This window comes from Mesoplodon bidens, assembly GCF_964165515.1.
Source record: "Mesoplodon bidens genome assembly, chromosome: X".
Classification (NCBI taxonomy): Eukaryota; Metazoa; Chordata; class Mammalia; order Artiodactyla; family Ziphiidae; genus Mesoplodon; species Mesoplodon bidens.
The window spans coordinates 85,737,567-85,758,613 of NC_138163.1; the positions used below are offsets into that span (position 1 = coordinate 85,737,567).

Sequence of the window (21,047 nt, forward strand, 5' to 3'; positions counted from 1 at the left end):
ACTTCCACCTATGTTGATCCATTTCTTTTTTGGATATCTGCATTTAAAAAATGCATACCATACAATCCAGCATCTCATCATACTGGCATCATGGTGTTGCCGTTCTGTTTTGTTTTTATTTTTGTTTCAATAGCTATAAGCTCCTTGAGGGCAGTGATCTCAAAATTCTCCCTGAATTGTGTTCCCTTTACCCTGATCTCTCTCTAGTACACAGATGGGCATATATCAGGTGTTTAATGAAATGTGGTTGATTGATGAATACTTTTTAAAATCACTTTATTAGGGTCATCTCTAAAGACAACTATGTCACAAGAGGACCTTTTGTTCAGTGGCCTGCCGTTCACTTACCATTTTCAGGACACAATAGCTATAGCTGATTAGATATGACCCTTAGCCTAGAGTGTTAATAAGACCAAAGTTCAATCCCTTTATAGGTAAATTTTACCTCTTCTTTACGGTTATAGAGTACACCCCTGAAAAAGAAGCCCAAATTATATGAGAGTAAATGGACCACTTCTTCATCTACAAATACACACCAGAAGGAGTGGTGGCATTTACCTTATCTAAAGGACAACATATAAAAACATAAAATTGTGACTCCCGCTGCTTACACAAACCTAAACATAAGCCAAATACAGCTAACTAGTGATTTCTTTGGCTTAGTTTGCATCTGTTACCTCTTCATGTTAGTTTAGTGCATAGAAATTATTATTCCTCATCCCCTTGCTAGTAGTTCCCAAATCCAAATACTAAAAAGAGGACTATTAACTGTATAAACCTTATTAATATGTTTCTTCTCTACTGCTCTCTGAAGACCTGAAAATTTTAGAGACACTCTTCTATTCATCCAGGAAGGGGCTGGCATTACCAGTTCTAATTCACAGTTGAGGAAAATTGAGAAGAGTGTCCTTATGCAGCCTTCATACAGGATGAAACAAAGTATGCTTTAACTTTTAACACAGCAGCAGAAACCTTTTGCCTCTTAAGTCCCACAGGGGTTCAAAATTCAGGTACTTTCAGCGAGGTTGCAGGATACAAAGTCAATATACAAAAATCAGTTATATTTCTATATACTGGCAATGAACAATTTTAAAGGATATTAAGAAAATTCCATTCATAGTAGCATCAAAAATTAAAACATTGAGGAACTAATTAAACAAAAGAAGTGCAAAAATTTATACTCTTAAAACTACAAAACGTTGAAAAAAGTGAAAATGACATAAATAAATGGAAAGACATTCCATGGCCTTGGATCAGAACACTTAATGTGGAGATGACAACACTCCCCAAATTGATCTACAGATTCAATGCAGCCTCTATCAGAATCCCAAATGGCTTCTCTGTAGAAACTGACAAGCTGATCCTAAGATGCATACAGAAATTCAAAGGACCCGCAGCAGTCAAAAACAATCTTGAAAAAGAATAACAAAATTGGAGGGCTCACACTTCCTCATTTCAAAACTTATTAAAAACCTACAGTAATTAAGACACCGTGGTATTGGTATAGGATCAATGTATTGTAATTTAGCCCAGAGTCCAGAAAAAAGCATTTACAGTCAACTAATTTTACACAAAGGGTGCCAAGACAGTTAAATAGGGAAAGAATCAACATATGGTGCTGTGGTGACTAGATATTTACATAAAAAATAATTCAAAATTGATCAAAAACCTACATTTAACAGCTAAAACTATAAAGCTCTTAGAACGAAAGCTAAGTGTAAATCTTTGTGACCTTGGATTAAGCAAAACCTTCTTAGATATGATACAAAGATCACAAGCTACATACAAAAAGTACATTGGACTTCAAAATTTTTAAAGCATGTTCTTCAATGAATACCATCAAGAAAGTGAAAAGACAACTCAGAGTATGTGATAAAATATTCACAAATTGTAATTTCTTATAGGATTTGTATCTAGAATATATATTTTTTAAACTCTTACAACTCAATAAGACAAATAATCTAATTACAAATGAGCAAAGACCCTGTTTGCAAAGAAGATATACAAACAGTCAATAAGCACATAAAAAGATGCTTAATATTATTAGTCATTTGAGAAATGCAAATCAAAACCACTTTGAGATACCACTTCACACCCACTGTGATGTCTATAATTAAAAAGACAATAACAAGTATTGGCAGGATGTGGAGAAACTGGACCCTCATACATTGCTGGTGAGATTGTAAAATGGTGTAGCCACTTTTAAAAACAGTTTGGGAGTGCCTCAAAAGGTTGAACACAGAGTTACTATATGATCCAGAAACTCCACTCCTAGGTATGTACCCAAAATAATTTAAAAACATGTTCATAAAAAAATATTGTACATAAATGTTCATAGCAGTATTATTCATAATAACCAAAAGGTTGAAACAACTCTAATGTCCATCAACTGATGAATGGATAGATAAAGTGAGGTACATCCATAAAATGGAAAGTATTGAGATGTGCTTCAACATGGATGAACATTGAAAATGTTATTCTACATGAAAGAAGCTAGTCACAAAAGGTGACATATTGCATGGCTCCATTTATATTAAATGTTAGAATAAGCAAATCCATAGAGACTGAAAGTAGACTGATGGTTGATAGTTGCTCAGGGTTGGGGTGGGGTTTGACTGCTAAGTGGTTAAAATGTTCTAAAATTGATTGCGGTGATGGTTGCCCAACTCTGAATATAATAAAAACCATTAAATTGTATGTATACTTTAAATGGGTGAATTATATATTGTGAATTATGTCTCAATAAAGCTGTTGATTAAAAAAAAATAAAATTTAGGTACTGCATGATCTAAATTGGCAGCATTCTCAAGTAACCAGTACTTTAGAGCTATACGCTTATCTAGATGAGCCACTCTCAACACTGCTCTGCCCTGTAGGTTGGCAACAGGAATTGGTGTAAGAGAGAAGGGATGGCAGCATTCATGAGTGTGCAAGGAACTGTGCATAAATCACAGCAGCAGTCACTTAAAGTAGCCCTTACTGAGCAAAAATCTAAAACATCATCTGTCAGGTGGGAAAGATCAAGAAAAAAAGTTAGGAAGTGCCACTCTGGAGAGGTTTCCCTATGGTAAACAAACGTTATAGAAAATGCAACAACTTCTACTCCCTCAACTAGCAAAGGGAGGTTCACTAAGCACCCTCCTGGCTTACTCAAACTTACATGAGTGCTAGTGAATAAACTGGAAGATGCTGGGTCTTTTCTTTGAAAAGAGTCCTATATAAATATGAGATTTCATATTTCACATTCTCTTCAATATGGCAAATGCCAACCAATACTGATAACTGTATGGAGCTTTACAAGCAATGAAGGAAAAAAAGTCAACTTTGTGCCTAGGATGAGGATAACTTACTCTGAGTTCAACATCTCAGAACTTGATGTAATGCTGGCAGGCAAATTCTGAGGCTGAATAATTTCTTCAATACCTTTCTTTTTTTTTAAATGATTAATTCACATATAGCATCACCATATTAGCCCAGCCAGATAATTCTAGCAAGCACCGTCACATATAGATCAGGCATTTGTGAAAGCACTGCAGAAGTTTGATCCATACAGAGCTGTCTCAGAGGCGAGAGGGTCCAGTTATTCTCAGGTTTTGAGAAAACGTTGCCAAAATAGCCAGTAGACAGAGAGAGACAGAGAACAAGAGACAGAGACAGCAGCCAGCAAAATACTTCATTAAATCACCAAGTCCTCAAGCCATCTAGTTCAGCTCCCTCAGCAACTGTTGAATCAGTCTCTAACCTTAAGGTAAAAAAAGCCCAGCTATTCATTTTGCAATTTCTTCAAGTTATCTAGTCTTAAAAGAAAGGTGCTGAGGTTGATCTGATCTGTTACTCTCCAGATTAAAAAAAAATTCTTTAGGAGCATGCCACAGGTGTAATGAGAAAAAATATCCTGAAAAGTAGAAAAAAAAGTCTATATTCCAATATCAAAAGCATGAAGGGAGTAGAAAGAAAGAAAATCAGGTACAGGCAGCACTTAAGGAAGCTGCGGACAAAGAGAAAATGGTGGAGAAAGGGGGGGGGAGAGGTTTCCTTTTCCCTCTCCAACCAACCTCACAAAACTTGATTTTTATTTGCTTTCTATTTTTTAGAATCATGATTTCAGGTTTGGTTATAAAATAAGCCCCTTGTTTACCACAACCAGCTGGCATTCTGCTTTCTGCTTAGCACAGTTCTGAATGAAACTGGTGGTCTTGATATCACCGTACATAACAATAATAATAAAATTGTCCATGTCCCTAACTCCAACTCACATAATCCCACCAAGAGCGGCCACAGTACAAGTAAGAGTCGGGAGACGAAAGAATTGTTTGGTTTAAATACATATATGTATACCAGATGAGAAAATTACTACAGGGAGGTAAAACATTTAAAAAAGAAAATGAAATGTGCCAGCAAATTCAATATATTAATATCAAAGTTTACAGCCTAAAAAGAATGGAAGTCTGATGAGGCAAAATTAGCACTGACAAGAAAGCTCCCTTAAGTGGCCCTGCAACAGGAAAGCTGCAAGCTTCTTCAAAAATGTCTCTCACTGATGTTAACCTTTGGCCAAGATGAGAGAAATACTCTGTGGACAACCAAGAGAAGAATTCCATCACTACATCTTGCACATATTTTCAAATGGGGTACCACCCAGTGTGGCTATCTGGTCCTCGGGTTCTGATTACTGGTACCCAGACAGAACTCACCAGTTATTTGCCGACCGTGAAGAAAGGATGCTTCTTTCCAACATATTGATTGACCCTGAAGGCCTATGGACAGAGAGCGTCATTCTGAAAGCAAAACTCAGATTTACAAAAAAGACAAACTGCTCCTTGCAAGATAGTCATAAAAAGTCACTTGATAACTGTGGAGAGGAGAGGAGATGGAAAGGGGAATTAATAAAATGACTTCTTTTGAAACAACTAATGGAGAAAGGCAGGATTTGCCAATTTCAAAGCACTACTAAAATACTACCTATTATGAAGACCAGAACAAATTATCAAGAGAAAAATTAAAATGTTCTTTTTGCATCTGGATAATTTATTTAAACCCCAACTCTAATTCCTGAACAGGCTCCCCTTGGTCTCATCTCCCAAGAATAAATATTTGTCATATTATTACGCTGTTTGCTGGCATATAAAGGGCCCTACTTCTGTCAAGTGAGACAGTGGCCAATTAACAAAGTTGTAGTCTTATTTGATCTTGGTGGAAGACAGCTCCATAAAATATTATCAGGGTCTCACACAAGCCCTATCACTTTTTATTATTCCTTCCACTCATACCACATGCTAAAATAAGTAAAAAAAAAAAAATTAAAGGACCACCTTAGGCCTCTCTCCTCTCAGCAGAAATATTGTAGATGTATAAGAACACAGAGCTATTCCAGAAGTTATTAAGTTTAAAAAAAGACCCTACAATTAAATAACGTGTATGAACACACACACACACACACAATTGGAAAAGGGAGTAATCCAACAGATTACTGAAAGTCTCTAGAATGTTGAGATTTTTACCTCAAAGCTGGCATATAATGCATGCAATACAGAGAGGGTGGAAGCTCTAGCTTTGGCTTAAAATAATTCCTTCTCTTTCACCAAACTGTGCCCCTACAAAGTGAGGGAAAGAAAGAGAAAGTAAGAAAATACCAACTTTTAGATTGGGATTGGTTGAATTCTGATGAAATTGATAAATTTTCAAAAACCTGATTCAAGGATTTTCTTTGTCCTAGAAATGAAAAATCTTTGTCAACACACAAGACAGGAATGCCAGTTTTCCCTTTCACTAGATTCCTATAACCAGTGCAGCAATCACAAACCAGGAAAGATTAAATAAACTTGTACTTTCTTCGGGTACTGCTAATGTCTCACTAGTTGAGGTCATTAATTTATGCAGGTTTTAGAAATAGAGAAGTTTTTCCATGAAGACCTGGGATAAAATCACCTAGCTTACTGCACACCTGATGGGAAGAACTAATTAAAAGCTCTCTAGCCACTTTCTGAAAATTTCAGGTTATGTCTTTGAACACACACACACATCTCTTAACAAATTTGTGGAATCATTCATCTCCTCCCTGTTAACTGAGTTACTTGGGTGTTGGGGGAGGCATACAGAAGTGTGACAGGATGGTTCCAGTGACTGGGCAGGTCATGAAGCACCTTATACATTCCCCCCCAACCCCGCCAAAAAAAAAATAGTTCACAGTAGAAGAGAGCTCCGCTGACTAGCAACCGCCCTAGGGAAAAAAAAATACTCTAGCAAGTAAATCTGTTCTTATAAAATGAAGACCTTTTGTCCCACAGTATAACCACATTGCAAAAATTAAAAACAAACAAACAAACTTCAAATTAACTAGAGAAGACTGACAATATAAATGAAGCCTTTGAAAATCCTGTAAGCCAAACCTTAAGAACCTAAAAAATATAAAGCCTGGTTAGAAGCTGTTTCTTCAGTAGCCCAGAAAATAATATTTTATGAAATCCTATCCTCTTCTTTCTTTTCTAACACTGTGCTATCAACATTCCAAGAACAGAAGCCTCAGTGAAAGGAAGCAAATTCTTGGATTTAAGTCTCCAAACAAAGATGCTAAGTCTAAAAAATTTTGAAAAGTCACAGGTAAAGAAAATAGCTACAGAAACACGGAACAAGACATCAGCGTCCATGAGGACATCAGCACCCAGCAGATCTGAGGAGTTAGTTCCCCAGTCAATATTCCCTCCCTCATGGAGATAAACTAATATCTTAGTTTTCTGGGAAAAAAATCTTTAATGTGGTCTCCAAAGTGCTCAATTGTGGTAAGTAAGAATTTTTAACACGCAAGATGAAATTGACTACCACTTTTCTCATGTCCTGATGAAAACTCTTGGGCAAGATTAAGGCTCATAGTTCCCTAACAGTTCTTACTTAATTTGTTAGAGGTAACATATCATGTTTTAAAATGCAAGCATGTCCTTAAAATGAAGGAATATATTGAAAAGCCCCATTCCTTTTGTAAACCCTACTCTCACAAAAGCAGATTTCTATGCACACTGGAATAGCAGGAAATCCTTTAAACTTTTTTCCCAACACTTTTGTAAGTCAGACTCAAGCCTGGTTAAATTGTTCATTAAAAGAACATTCTCCTCTTTATAGAGCTAATGCAAACTCAAAGTAGGAACTGTGGATCTGCTGTAATCCATAGAGCAAATAAACACTTTACAAGAGAAAACCAACACTACCATCTAGTTCCAACATTGTCAACCTGTGAGGGCAAATCCTGCCCATTGTTTATGGGGAAAGGGGTCATTTGGCTTTCTCCTACCTTTGCCTGCTCTAATCTTGCCTGGCTGGAGTCTCTCTCCCGACCTCCAACCCTGGGGCAAGTCCTCTTTGTTGCCAGCAAAGGGACTTCACCCCTTCTTCACACAGTGGCCCTCAGAACCCAGAGAACACCTTCTTCCAGTAATCCCATACTCCATTTCATCTCTTTGGAGGAAGCGGGTTGAGAAAAGCTTGGGTCAGTTATTTTGCCTCTAACCTGCCAAGACCAGCCACAGGCCGGGGGGCAATCCCTAACAGACCTCAAGAGGAGAAATTGCCCATATTTCTTGTCCAGGTTCTCTGATTTGGGGGCGGGGAGAAGGAGAAGTAGTGGAGGGCTTAAGGGCTTTATTTCGGAAGATGGCCCTTGCAATTGGATTTAAATTTGGAGTCAGCGGGACATGGAGTACCAAGTGGCAGGGAAGATTTTTGGAGGCTGGTGGGGGGCGGGGGGTGTCAAGGAATCTGGAAGGGCTTGCAGCAGAACCCAGGGCTCACAGCGGTGGGGACTGGAACACACAGTGGGGGTTCAGAGCGCAAAGGTAGAATCTTTAGTAGGCCAGGAGTCCAGGGAAAGGCTCCAGATTTAGGGCGGCCCTTTCTGTGGAAGCTTGTTCAGCTCGTCCAAGAACAGAGCATTCGTGCGGGGAGGAGACAGCTGACTCTAGGCTTAAAGACATTTTTAGGAGGAGAAACTTACCGCATGTCCCCATAAGTTCCAGAATAGCTCTCCATCCAGGGGCCCATTTCGCTTTTGACACAACTTGGACTTGGATAGGGCACTCTGCTCACCACGCCGCCGGGATACCACACATCGGGTGGGGGGAAGTCACCTTCTTGGCCCGCCAGCCCCTGAGGTGGCCGAGTGTAGCCGTATGGGGCTACAGCCCCTGCCTCGCCCGCGCTGCCGCCCCCGCCTCCGCCACAGGGCCCATAGAGCTGACCTTCTTCGGCTGTGAAGAGAGTGTGCCAGGAAGAGGAGGCGGCAGCTGAGGGTGAGCCTGAGCCCGGTCCTGCTGCACCCACGCCGTGCAGGCTCGCCAGATCCCCATAGCGGAATTGTGCCGCCGCGGCCGCCCAGGCGCTGCCATAGTCCAGGGGGCTCTCCAGCTTGATGCGGGCATGAGGATGGGGAGGCGGCGGACGGGGCGGCGGCCCGGCCAGGGCTAGTGGAAAGTTGTAGTAGTCGCGACTCTGATAAGCTGCTACCTCGTCCAGTGCTCCAGACTTGTACAGAGACAGGGCGGATGGCAGCTCAAGTGTTCCGGAGCCCCCTGCTTCGCCGCTGCCAGAGCAGCCCAGGCTTTCACTGTCCAGTCCTTTGGTGTAACCTGCCTTGAAAGGGGAATACTCAGCAGTCTCTTCGGTGCCCTTGCTCGGGCCATCATCCAGCAGAGAACCTTTGCATTCAGCCAACGGGGCACAAGGAGTGGGGCGCACAGCTGGTGGACCTCCCAGGAGCGGGGCATACATGCAATCCCCCCGAAGCTGTTCCCCAGGACTCAGATGCTCCAATGCCTCCACACCCAAGCCCATGGAAACAGACACTGCCTTACACAACTCTTTGGCGCTGTCCGAGATGGTCGAACTGCCCCCTAGGTAACTGTCCTTGGAGGAGATGGGAGCCCCAGTGGCCTCCCTCGCTCTCCCGCTGCTGCTGCTGCTGCCTTCAGATACCGCCTCCTGCTGCTGCTGTTGCTGCTGCTGCTGAAGAAGTTGCATGGTGCCGGCCTCGCTCAGGATGTCTTTAAGATCGGTGGAGCAGCTGCTTAAGCCGGGGAAAGTAGGGCCCAGCACGGACAACGTGGATGGGGCAGCTGAGTCATCCTCTTCCGGAGGTGCTGGCGGCGGCTGCTGCAGCCTCTTGCCGGCTGCCGAGGCAGCTCCCAGCTCTGGGACGCAGCCGCTCTCCGGGGGGCCCTCAGGAGCTGACTGCTGTTGTGAAGACTGCTGTCCCTCGTCCAGGGCCAGGTAGCCTGTGGGGCCTCTGCTCTGGACTTGGGGAGAGCCATCCTCACTCTGCTGCTGCTGGGGACTGGTCTCCTGCTGCTGCTGCAAACGGGCGCCGGGAGGTGCTGCACTCGCGGCCTCAGAGTGCCGGGGACCCGGGTTCTGGATCACTTCGCGTACACTCTGGAACAGGTTCTGGAAAGCTCCTCGGTAGGTCTTGGACGGCGGCCGGGGGTAGACCCTCCCCAGACCTAATTGCACCTCCATCCTTAAGCTTGGACGAATCTTCCACCCAATTCTTTTATCCTGCTCCCCTTCTCTTGCTGAGAAGAGTTCAACAGGCTGCTATGCGTAGTTGCTGCAGCTAGTTGCCCACCTGCAGGAAGCTCCTGGGGAGGAAACTTGCGGGAGTAACAACTCCAAAGAATTCTAACAGCCTCAAAGTCTCGTGCAGAGGAAACACGCGCTGGACACGATCTTCCCTGGTAGGCTCACAATCTGCTCCTGAATACTTGGAGGGTAGATTCAAAAGATGCTCGAATCTTGAAGCGGGGTGGGGAGGAAAACCCTCTGCCTTCTGAATTTGGTGTCCACTGAAGCAGGTGCAAATAAGAACCAGGTTATTTTCTTTTTGTTTTGTTTTGTTATGGGTTTTGCTATTGGGTTTTGTTTGTCTGGGTTTTGTTTGTTGTTGTTTTCTTTTTTTGGGGGGGGCTACTGAAGTCCTGACTGTCTTTTCATCCTTTGATCTCTGGCCCCACAAACTGGTGGGAGGGGGAAGCGGCGTGCAGGGGGAGGTGGAGAGGGAGTAAGAGGAATCTGGGGGTCTGCCCTGCTTACCGCCTAAAAAGCCAGATTCTGGCTGCAGTGCTGAAGCGGCTCCCCGGTCTCCTGGCACCCCAGAGCCGTCTTTGCAACGTGCAGCTAGCTCTCCCGCTCGCAGCCAAAGGGAGTTACCTCTCTGCAAACTCGGGCTGGCTGCGCTGGGCTGACTGCAGCGGGGTTGAGGGGGCTTGAGAGGAGCAGGCGGAGGCAGCAGCAGGACAGGCGACCCTGGAAGGGGGGCGGGGTGGAGGGGAGGAGGACAAAGGCAGCCGTCAGTCCTACCCGGCACTTTCTTCGCTTCCTCCGAGTCTCCAGCAGCTTTTAAAAACTTCACTGAAGAGGAAAAGGCAGCTCCGGAGAGGCGGCTTCGAAGCCGCCGCGGCGCAAGAGGCGTTGACTGTCGCCAGAGCCGGCTGGGGTTGACGCGGTGCGTCCCTTCGGCTCCTGAACCACACCGAAGCAGCTAGCTCGGTCGCTTTCCCTTCGTCGCCTCCTCTGCCTCCAGGCTTGCTCCGGACCCTCTGGCTCTCGCTGCACGCTGGCTCCCCGGGATCTCGGAGGGGGCAGTGGGAGGTGGAGAGCAAATGCAACAGTTTGCGAGTCGGGTCCCGCCCCCGCCGGGCCGGCCTCCTTGCCTTCCCACCTCCTTTCTCCCTCCCCTCCCCTCTGATTTTCTCTCCTCCCCTCACCGTCCACTAAAGCCGGGTGGCTTTGGAGAAACAAGTGCTGGCGCAGCGTGGGTGAGGGCAGGAGAGGTTTGTTCTAGCCCAGGAGCACCCCAGCTCCCCGACTACCTCCTGCTTTCCTGGAGCAGGTTTTAAGCGTCGGGACTGAAGCTTTAACCCGGAGCTTTATTTTGACGACAGGGCTACCGAACTCTCAGAGGACCGTACTGGCCAGATTTGGTTCTGAAGTCCAATTTCAAAACAGACCCTGTGCACGTGTGGGAGGGGGGAGGGAGTGGGAAAGGGCAATGGAAGTATAGAGGAAATAGATCTCCTTCAGTGAGGGACTATGTTCAGGGAAGGCAGACCGAAAAGCGCAGACGGGAGGGTCTCCTACAAACTGAGGAGCAAGCAATGGCCAACCAGCCTATACTTGTTGAAACCTTTCAGATTTCTCCATAGGGGTAGATTGGGTCTCGTGGCCCTGTATCAGCGGCTCTAGGAACCCTCTGCCTGGGAACCAAAGGTAATCTCTATCCTCTTCTCTTTCCTTTTTCCTGTCTGGAATTGCCTCTTACCACACACTTCTCACCTATCCCGATGTACAAAGGAAAATCACCCAGAAAAGCAGGCGAACACGTAAACTCCAGAAACACTTGTCATGTACATAGAGACCTTGATTTTGTCCAGGGTTTTGCAGACATTTGCTTATATACAGGCACTTGCTTTTCCAAGTTGCCTTTGCATAGTTGAAGCTTGCAAACTGCAGTATTCAAGGAATGGAACCTATATAGGACTGCTTTTCTTCCTCTTAGTAGACAACCAGGAGTGGAAGGTCATGTGGGCTATTGCAACTGTTCTTTTGTGGAGGAGGTCTCATCTTCCCTGTGTAAAGATGGAGAGACAGTTGGGAATGGAAGAGTAGAGAAAATGAAAGGGGAGATCTATAGGGAAGGAGGTGTCCCTTGGTATCAGCAGGGTCCCTGGGCCTCCCTAGCTTTTAAATTCCTTAGACTTCTGGATCTGGGCAGGGTCTGTCTGTCCCAGAGGACAAGTGGAGTTTTTCCACGTGGGTGTGTTCTGCTTTTTGCAGGTTTCTACAGAATCTTATCTTGTTTACAGCCAAGCATAATGGAAATTTACTTACCATGACCAAAGGAAGTAACTTAATACTAAAGGTAGGGAAGAGTGGGTATGATCTGCTCTATTTTCCGGATGAAGACATTGAAGCAAGGACATAATTTGTTCTATGTTCCACTTTAGTAGAACCTAAACTAGTCTTCCATCTCATTGCTATTTTAGCTAGACTCATCAATGTCAAGAGAACTTAGAAAAGGGCTATAAATGAAATTTCCAGAAGCCTGAGGAGCTTTTCACCTGGGGAGGTGAAAAATTATCTTCTGGGATTTTAATGATTTCACCCCTGCCTGAACATATCCCAGATATACACCCTTTGTTGGTAAAGAATCTCACAAAATACTCCTTATGGTAAAGAAGCAGTCTTATTCGTAGAGACCCCAAATTGTAACAGGGCTAATTCTCAATTCCTTATTGTCATGGAAAACAAGAATATGTAATTGAAATGCACAGATACTTTGAAAACCTTATTTAAATAGTCATCAAAACCTTTAGTTCCACCAAAACTTTTAACAAGGGTTCCTCAAAGGGAATTAAGTAAGTTGGGCTGGCAGGAAAGTGAAATGGAAATAACATAGGTCTCAAAGCCAGAAGTTTGTCTACAGATTAACAATGAATCTCTTCCTCTACATAAGCTTCGGTTTCTTGCTCTGTGAAATGGGGAAGGGAGGGAATAGAAGCTGGACCCGACAGTCTTTCAAACACTGACAATTTAGAGTGCTGTGACTGACGTGAGTTTTCTTCTTATCTACACTCCGTAGAGGGTGGGTATGAAGGTGGATATGGAGGGTGGGTATCTACACACCATAGAGGGTGGGTATGGAGGGATATCACTATTTTTCACTAGTGATAGTGAAAAATCCAATGGACAGAGGTGAGGAGGGTAGTTATAAGCAAAGAAGCCTGAAAAAATATAAGGTGAGAAATAATTCCTCAGAGTTGCCCGTTGAAGAAATGGCATCCCACCACTGTAAATGGGCTTCCTCCTTCCACTCTTACTTTCCTGGAGTCAGTTCTGCATTGAGCAATTAGAGGGACTTTTTAAAATTAAAAAAAAATTAGAACAATTTAATGTCACAACAAAACTGAGGGTAAGGCACAGATATTTCCCATATAACCCCTGTCTCCATACTTGCATAGCCTCCCCCATTATCAACATTCCCACCAGAGAGGTACATTTGTAACAACTGATGAGCCTGCAGTGATACATCATAATCACCCAAAGCCCATAGTTTACATTAGGGTTCACTCTTGGTGTTGTATATCTATGGGCTTGAACAAATGTATAATGACATGTATCTAACATTATGATATCATACAGAGATTTTTCTCTGCTCTAAAAGTCCTCTGTGCTCCAACTATTCATCTCCCCCATCCCCAGACAACCACTGATGTTTTTACCGACTCCATAGTTTTACCTTTTCCAAAATGTCATATAGTTGGAATTATACAATATGTATTGTATTAATCATACAATATGTAGACTTTCAGATTGGCTTCTTTCACTTAGTAATACACATTTAAGTTTCCTTCGTGTCTTTTCATGACTTGATAGCTCATTTCTTTTTAGTACTGAATAATAATCCATTGTCTGGATGTACCACAGTTTATCTGTTCATCTACTGAAGGACATCTTAGTTGCCTCCAAGTTTTGGCAATTATGAATAAAGCTGCTATAAACGTCATGTGCAGGGTTTTGTGTGGATATAAGTTTTCAACTTTTTTAGGTAAATACCAGGGAGCATGATTGCTGAATAGTATAATAAGAGTGTGTTTGGTTTTGTAAGAAACCATCAAACTGTCTTCCAAGGTGGCTGTACCATTTTGCATTCCCACCAACAAAGAATGAGAATTCCTGTTGCTCCACATCTTCACTAGCATTTGGTGTTGTCAGTGTTCCAATGTTGGCCATTCTGGTAGTGGTATCTCACTTCTGTTTAAATTTGCATTTCTTTCATGACATATGATGTGGAACATCTTTTCATATATTTATTTGCCATCTGAATATCTTCTTTGGTGAGGTGTCTGTCAAGATCTTGGCCCATATTTAGTCCAGTTGTTTGTTTTCTTATTGTTGAGTTTTGAGAGTTATTTCTATATTTTGGATAACAGTCCTTTATTGATGCATCTTTTACAAATATTTTCTCCCAGTCTGTGGCTTGTCTTCTCATTCTCTTGACATTGTCCTTCAAGAGCAAAACTTTTAATTTTAATGAAGTCCAGTTTATCAATTCTTTCTTTCATGGATTGTGCCTTTGGTGTTGTATCTAAAAAGGCATCACCACACCCATGGTCATCTAGGCTTTCTCCTATGCTATTTTCTAGGGGTTTTATAATTTTACATTTTACATTTAGGTGTGATCCATTTTGAGTTAATTTTTATGAAGAGTGTAAGGTCTGTGTCTAGATTCATTTTTTTACATGTGGATTGCCAGTTTTTCCAGCATCATTTATTGACAAGACTACCTTTGCTCCATTTTATTGCCTTTGCTCCCTTGTCAATGATCAGTTGACTACATTTATGTGGGTCTATTCCTGGGCTTTCTATTCCAGAGGGATTTTCTAAAACAACCATATTAAGGTATTATTGACATACAATAATGTGCACATATTTAAAGGTGTATAAATTGATAACTTTGCCATATGCATACACTCATGAAACCATCACCCAGTCAAGATAGTGAAAATATTCATCGCCCCCAAAATTTATTTTGTGTACCTTTTTACTTCCTCTCTCCACCCTTCCCCACACTCCCCTCTGGCAATCAAAAGTTTGGATTTTTGTCACTATAGATTAGTTTTCATTTTCCAAAATTTTATATCAATAAAATTATCATCTTTTTTTTGTCTGGCATCTTTCACTCAGAATAATACCCTTGATATCCATCCAAGCTCTTACGTGTATCAGTAATTTGTTCTTCCTTATTGCTAAGTATTATCCCATTGTATGGATGTACCAAAATTTGTTTATCCATTAGCTTGTTGATGGAATTTGTGTTCTTCACAATTTTTGGCTATAACGAATAAAGCTTTTATGAACATACATACATACATCTTTGTATGGACATATGCTTTCATTCCTCTTGATTGTATATTTAGCAGTGGAATGGGTGGGTCACAGAGTAGGTATATATTTGCCTTAATAAAAAAACTGCCAAGCTGTTTTACAAAGTAGTTTTGCCATTTTATATTCCCACCAGCATTTCCTCCACATCCCCACCAACACTTGGTATGGTCAGTCTTTTTAAATTTAGCATTCTAATTTGATGTGCAAGCATTTCTCATTTAATTTGCATTTCTCCAATGAATAATTATGTAGAGCATTTTTCATGAGTTTATTTGCCATTTGTATATTTTCTTTGGTAAAGATTCTGCTCAACATTTTTGCCTATTTTTTTTAATTGGGCTGCTTGTATTTTATGGAGTTTTTAGAGTTATTTATATATTCTAGATACAAGCTCATTATCAGAAATATGACTCAGTAGTATTTTCTCTCAATTTGTAGTTTGTCTTCATTGTCTTATAGTTCTATTTTAAATTAATTATTTTATTTTATATTTTGGCTGCATTGGGTCTTTGTTGCTGCATGTGGGCCTTCGCCAGTTGTGGCCAGCGGGGGCTACTCCTCCTTGCAGTGCGTGGGCTTCTCATTGCAGTGGCCTCTCTTGTTGCAGAGCATGGGCTCTAGGCACGTGAGCCTCAGTGGTTGCAGCCCCTGGGCTCAGTAATTGTGGCTCGTGGGCTCTAGAGCGCAGGCTCAGTAGCTGTGGAGCACACACCCAGTTGCTCTGTGGCATGTGGGATCTTCCTGGACTAGGGCTCAAACCCGTGTCCCCTGCATTGGCAGGCAGATTCTTAACCACTGCACTACCAGGGAGGTCCTTATAGTTCTTTTTAAGAAGAGAAGATTTTAATTCTGTGAAGTTCAGTTTATCAATTTATTTATTTATGGATTAAGCTTTTGGTTTCAGATTTAAGACATCTTTTTTTTTTTTTTTTTTTGTGGTACGCGGGCCTCTCACTGCTGTGGCCTCTCCCGTTGTGGAGCACAGACTCTGGATGCACAGGCTCAGCGGCCATGGCTCACGGGCCTAGCCGCTCCGCGGCATGTGGGATCTTCCCGGACCGGGGCACGAACCCGTGTCCCCTGCATCGGCAGGCGGACTCTCAACCACTGCGCCATCAGGGAAGCCCCCTAAGACATCTTTTTCTAACCCAACATCACAAACTATGTTTTTAAAAGCCTGTGTTTTTTTTTTCTAGAAGTTGTATAGTTTTCAGTTTTATACTTAGAATGATCCATTTTGAATTGATTTTTGTATATGGATATCCAGTTCCATTTGTTCAAAAGACTATTCTTTCTCCTCTTAATTGCCCTTAGACTTTTGTTAATAGTCAACTGTCAATATATGATTGTGAAGAGTTTTTTTTTAAGTTGAATCTTATCATATCATTCACTCACTTACATTCTATCTCTGGCTTCCCATTGCTCTTAGTATAAAAGTCCAAATCTTTAATGAGACACTATATGATCTGGTGTCTCGCCACCTCTCTGATTTTATCTCATACCACTTTTTCTCCTGCTTTCTGAGCTCTGCTCACACGGACCTTTGTTTAGAGCTCCTCAAATGCCCAATAATCCTTCGTGCCTTTCCATATGCTGTTCCTTGTACCTGAAATGCTGGCTATCCTTCTCCCTGCTCATGTAGTTAATGCCTATGCATAGAGCACTTCCATAAAGACTTCCTTGACCTCCTAGGCTAGCTCAAGTTCCCCACTCATCCGCCTTTTAACATGTTTTAACAGTACCCAGTATTTCTCCATTGGAGGTCTTCTCACAAATACAATTATAATAATTGTGCATTTAGTTGTTTAATATCTATTTTCCTCATTAGACTGTTTCCTCATTAGACTTTCCTCATTCCTGATAGCAGGGACCATGTTGGTTTTGTTTATCATCGAATCCTTAGGACTCAGCCTGGTGTGGCACATGGTCAGTACTTAATAAATATCTGTTGAATAAATGGATGAATTCTATTTTCACAGAATTAAAACTCTATTTCCAAACTGAGAGCTTGGCTTTGGGGGTTTGCAGAAACCCTTGCGGTTTCAGCATGCTTAGGCATGCAGTAAACCTTCTCCACCTAAAGTAGAGAATCTCTCCAATTCATGTATTGAATGGGTATCTATTAAGCGCTTACTTCTTGCCAGGCTCTGTGCTAGGCACTTGGAATTCACTGATGAATAGGATACTGTGGACTGTGTCTTTGAGAGCTTATTCACAGTCTAAGAAAGAGAGTGAAAAATCATTTAAATACCTGTATTTGAGTTGGGCTGGAAATGAAGAGTGGGGCTTATGAATAAACCCTTAGAGTTTTTCATTCTGCTGATTTGTAGATGTTTGCTATTTCCTCCACTTAGAGGGTTATAAAAGACTACTTTCTCATCTCATATTTTCTTCTTTCCCCCTAAATATTGGAGCCTCCATCTTATCTTATCCTTCTCCACAGCTACAGCCCTAATTTCTCCCCGACCACCTTCTTCCAGGCTATCTTCAACAGAATCAGAATCAGAGGGTCCTTTATAAAACGATAACTTTGATAGCATTGTTTCTCTTCTCTATAAACTTCAATTGCCTATACTAGGGGTTTCAAACCTGAACGCTTCCTTAAACAAAAGTGAGTGAAGAGAACATGGTATTAAAGAGAGAAAAGGTTGTGGTGGTAGAGGCTGTGGCCAACTAGAGAACAGATGCCCCATCTAAAGTGGGCAGCCTCCCCTCAACTCCAACTGGTTGGTGCCAGGCAGGAATGAAGTCTCAGTATTCCTGATGTTCCATTATTTTTAGGAACAGAATTCCAGACTTTAATGTGAAATCTCATGAATTTTTTAAAAGGTTGGCAACTAATTCAATTGGTTTAAAAACATCATACAGGTCAACCATTCTCAGGCCAAAAAAAACATGTCTGTGGACAAAAATTAGTCGTGGGCTGCCAATCTGCAACCTCTGGCCTGCAGGTGCAAGTCCAAGTTTCATAGCCCAGACTTCAAAGTTTATCACAGTTATGTCCTAATATCTCTCTGCAGCCCCTTCTCCCATCTCATTCTCCTGCCAATCACCCACCTCCTCAACCATATCAGACTTCCTGGGCTCCCTCTTAAAATATCCTACACTCTATGGCCAGCCTACCTTTGGGTCAGTCTATTGTCTTTTACAGAAATGTTATTCCTTCACTTCCCTCATGACCAAATTCAACTTAACTTTCAAAACACAGCTCAAATCTTGAGTTTTCTGGGAAGTATTTTTGGATTTATTAATCATAATTTATATAGCTCTTTATTCTTATCACTTTTAAAACACTTATCACAACCTGCTATTTATATAAATATATCTGATATAAAAAGTTCCTCCTCCACCAGGAGGTATCCCACACCTTGTGCATTCCCATTCATTAATTTTTCATTTTTTCAACAAATGTGTGGAACTCCTACTGTGTGTCAGGCACTCTACCAGGCACTATGACTAACCGCTCTAGATGTTCCGTTTAACCAAAATATAGGTATAAAATTTTAAATGCAAGCAGATTACAAAAGTATTATGAAAAAGAGAGAGGTTTGTCCACACTTCTGCTATTTGACTGCTAGTAATGATAATTCAGTAAGAATCCACTGACATTACAGGACATTGATAATCACTTTTGTATAACAAACCAGATGAGTAGGGGTTACCTGTATTTTGTAGAGGGGGAAACTGAGGCTCAGAAATATTAAGTAATTTGCCCAAGGTCAGATAGCTGATAGCAGACAGGGCTAGCACAACTATGAATTTAGATGTTCTATCACAAAGCAACTGACTTATTACCAGTATGCCCCAGCTGCCTCTCTAATGCTCTGGTGAGGTGCCCTATCCATCCATAATATGCATGCCAAACATTAGATGAGCAGGGGCAGTACTGAATCTATGGTAGAGCAAGGCATTTCATAATAGGATTTATAGTGACATTTGATGAAGAATTAAAATACTTTCCCCTACAATTTATGTGCTATGTGACCTCTGGTAATCTCCCAGTTTGGGCCACCCTTTACTTTTTTATAAAATGGAGATAATAATTTTCTTCTTCACAGTTTGTTGTGAAAACCAAAAAAAGAAGAAAAGAAGAAGAACTCAAAGAGAATATGCAATAAGGATTATTATAATAATCTGTCCATTAAGTGCTTACAACAGTTCTCCAAGAGAAGCATTATTGTTATTATTCCCATTTTAAAGATGACAATATTGAGGCAGAGCTAGAATTTGAAGCTTGCTCTCTTTGACACAAAATAGAATGTCATCTTTCCTCTCATGCATTAGGCAACAGTTAATTACTGGTATCATCTGTATACTGCTATTTACTTTTCAAAATGCCTAAGGATATTTGACCTCAAGTTCAGGTGCCAGGAATAACATTTGGGATTCAAAGTTTAAACTCCACATTTAAAAGGTTTCAAAACATGTGAAGCAGAGGTCGACAGTTGGAAATCATTTCAGCAAGAAATTTCTTTCTTCCTACCCACATCTCACCCTTCCCCAGCAAAAAGACCCTATCTCATTCTACTCTAGAAATATCCTTGGTAGCATTTGTTGTGAAAAACCCATTTGAATATGGAAATATGCAGAGAATCGTGGCTCATATTTGTTTCTGCTTTACCAGGTAAGGAGGAGGGAATCAATAGCTGCCAAAAGGAAAAAAATGACAATCAATCAGAGAACATATATCACCTATGGGCCTTTAAAAATAGAAAGGCCTGTAGGTGATATGTGAATACTCTGGGAAAACCAGAGTAAGGCTAAAAGATGCACTTGAGATCATTTCTATCTTTTATAGTAAGAGAGCCTCCATATAGCATTTAAAGCTAGGAGAGATGCTACTTCCTTGGTGCTCCAGTGGTTAAGACTCCGTGCTCCCAATGCAGGGGGCCAGGGGGTCGATCCCTGGTCAGGGAACTAGATCCCTCATGCTGCAACTAAGAGTTCTCATACCACAACTAAAAGATCCCACATGCTGCATGCTGCAATGAAGATCCCACATGCCACAACTAAGACCCAGTGCAGCCAAATAAATATATAAATGTTAAAATAATAATAATAATAATAAAGCTAGGAGAGGTGAACAACTGAACAACAGCTATGGTGTCCATGTTATTTCTCTAGATTAACAAAAAGGGGGGTGTCTTCACCCTATCGCATGGTGTCTCTGCAGCTTTGGGCCCTGACAGCAGTGAGTTTTGCATAGGAAAATATGATTCACAAAAATATTTGCATATAATACCTCAGTTTTCATAGCAACTTTTGGAGTTAAGTAGAGCATGCACAATTAACTCTGTTATACAGAAAAGGAGCCTGCCCTCTGAATCTGAAGTGACCTGTCCAAGGTCATTCAGCTATTCAGATGAAGAGAAATATGGGGCCAGCATTCTCCTTTGTCAGAGTTCTTTCTTCCACTCCAGAATTTTAAGTGATTAGTTCCCCTCAACAAGTGATCCCCTGTTCCCAGAGACACACATTATTTGAAGCTAACTGAAAACTTTGTTTAGGGTTGGACTAGCTCTATCTTGAAGTTGGAACAAATTCTCTGGAGTCTACAATCCTGGCAGCTGCTTTCAGGCCTGACTGACAGTGAAGACACAATGGGGTAGAGCTGAGGATGGGTTATAGATAGAGTTCTATAATCCCTTCCTCAATACACATCCCTCTCAGAGAAGTATGATTTATCTCACAAGTCCCTAAGAAAATGCCCCAACCACTTAAGTTTTACCCTGACCAGGGAAGCTAACTCCTTAGACTATCATGAATCAATCTGTGAACATCAAAATTTTCTTTAATTTCTGGCTGAGTTGAAATGTAAATCAATGAAAAATGAAAGGAAGGGGCATCTTTCTCTTATACCTTGGAAAGTAGAGAGGTATTAGTAGGAATTCTTATACTTTACCGAATGAATCACAAATAGTGCTCTGATATTTGTCAGTTGAAAATCTGTTACTTTATTTAGATAGATGATTCAGGTTTGTGTATACTGGAATTGTGAGTTATTATGATCAAAGCCATAGAGAAAAGCAAACTGTATTTTCCAACAGACCAAAACTGGTTACATTTTTGTAGAATTGCAAACAATACCAATTCTGGTTGTTTTCATTCTTGAACCAACT

The 21,047-nt window shown here is 41.6% G+C and overlaps 1 protein-coding gene across 1 annotated transcript in view; it reads right to left on the bottom strand.

Annotated features, from left to right (window-relative positions):
• Positions 1 to 9,509, bottom strand: part of AR (androgen receptor) — a 184,689-nt gene extending 175,180 nt beyond the window's left edge. Inside the window, exon 1 of the mRNA XM_081222444.1 lies at positions 7,985 to 9,509. Coding sequence (XP_081078570.1) covers positions 7,985 to 9,501 — 1,517 coding nt within the window. The 5' untranslated portion in view covers positions 9,502 to 9,509. The remainder of the gene's footprint in view (positions 1 to 7,984) is intronic.
• Between the last annotated feature and the right edge of the window lie 11,538 nt (positions 9,510 to 21,047).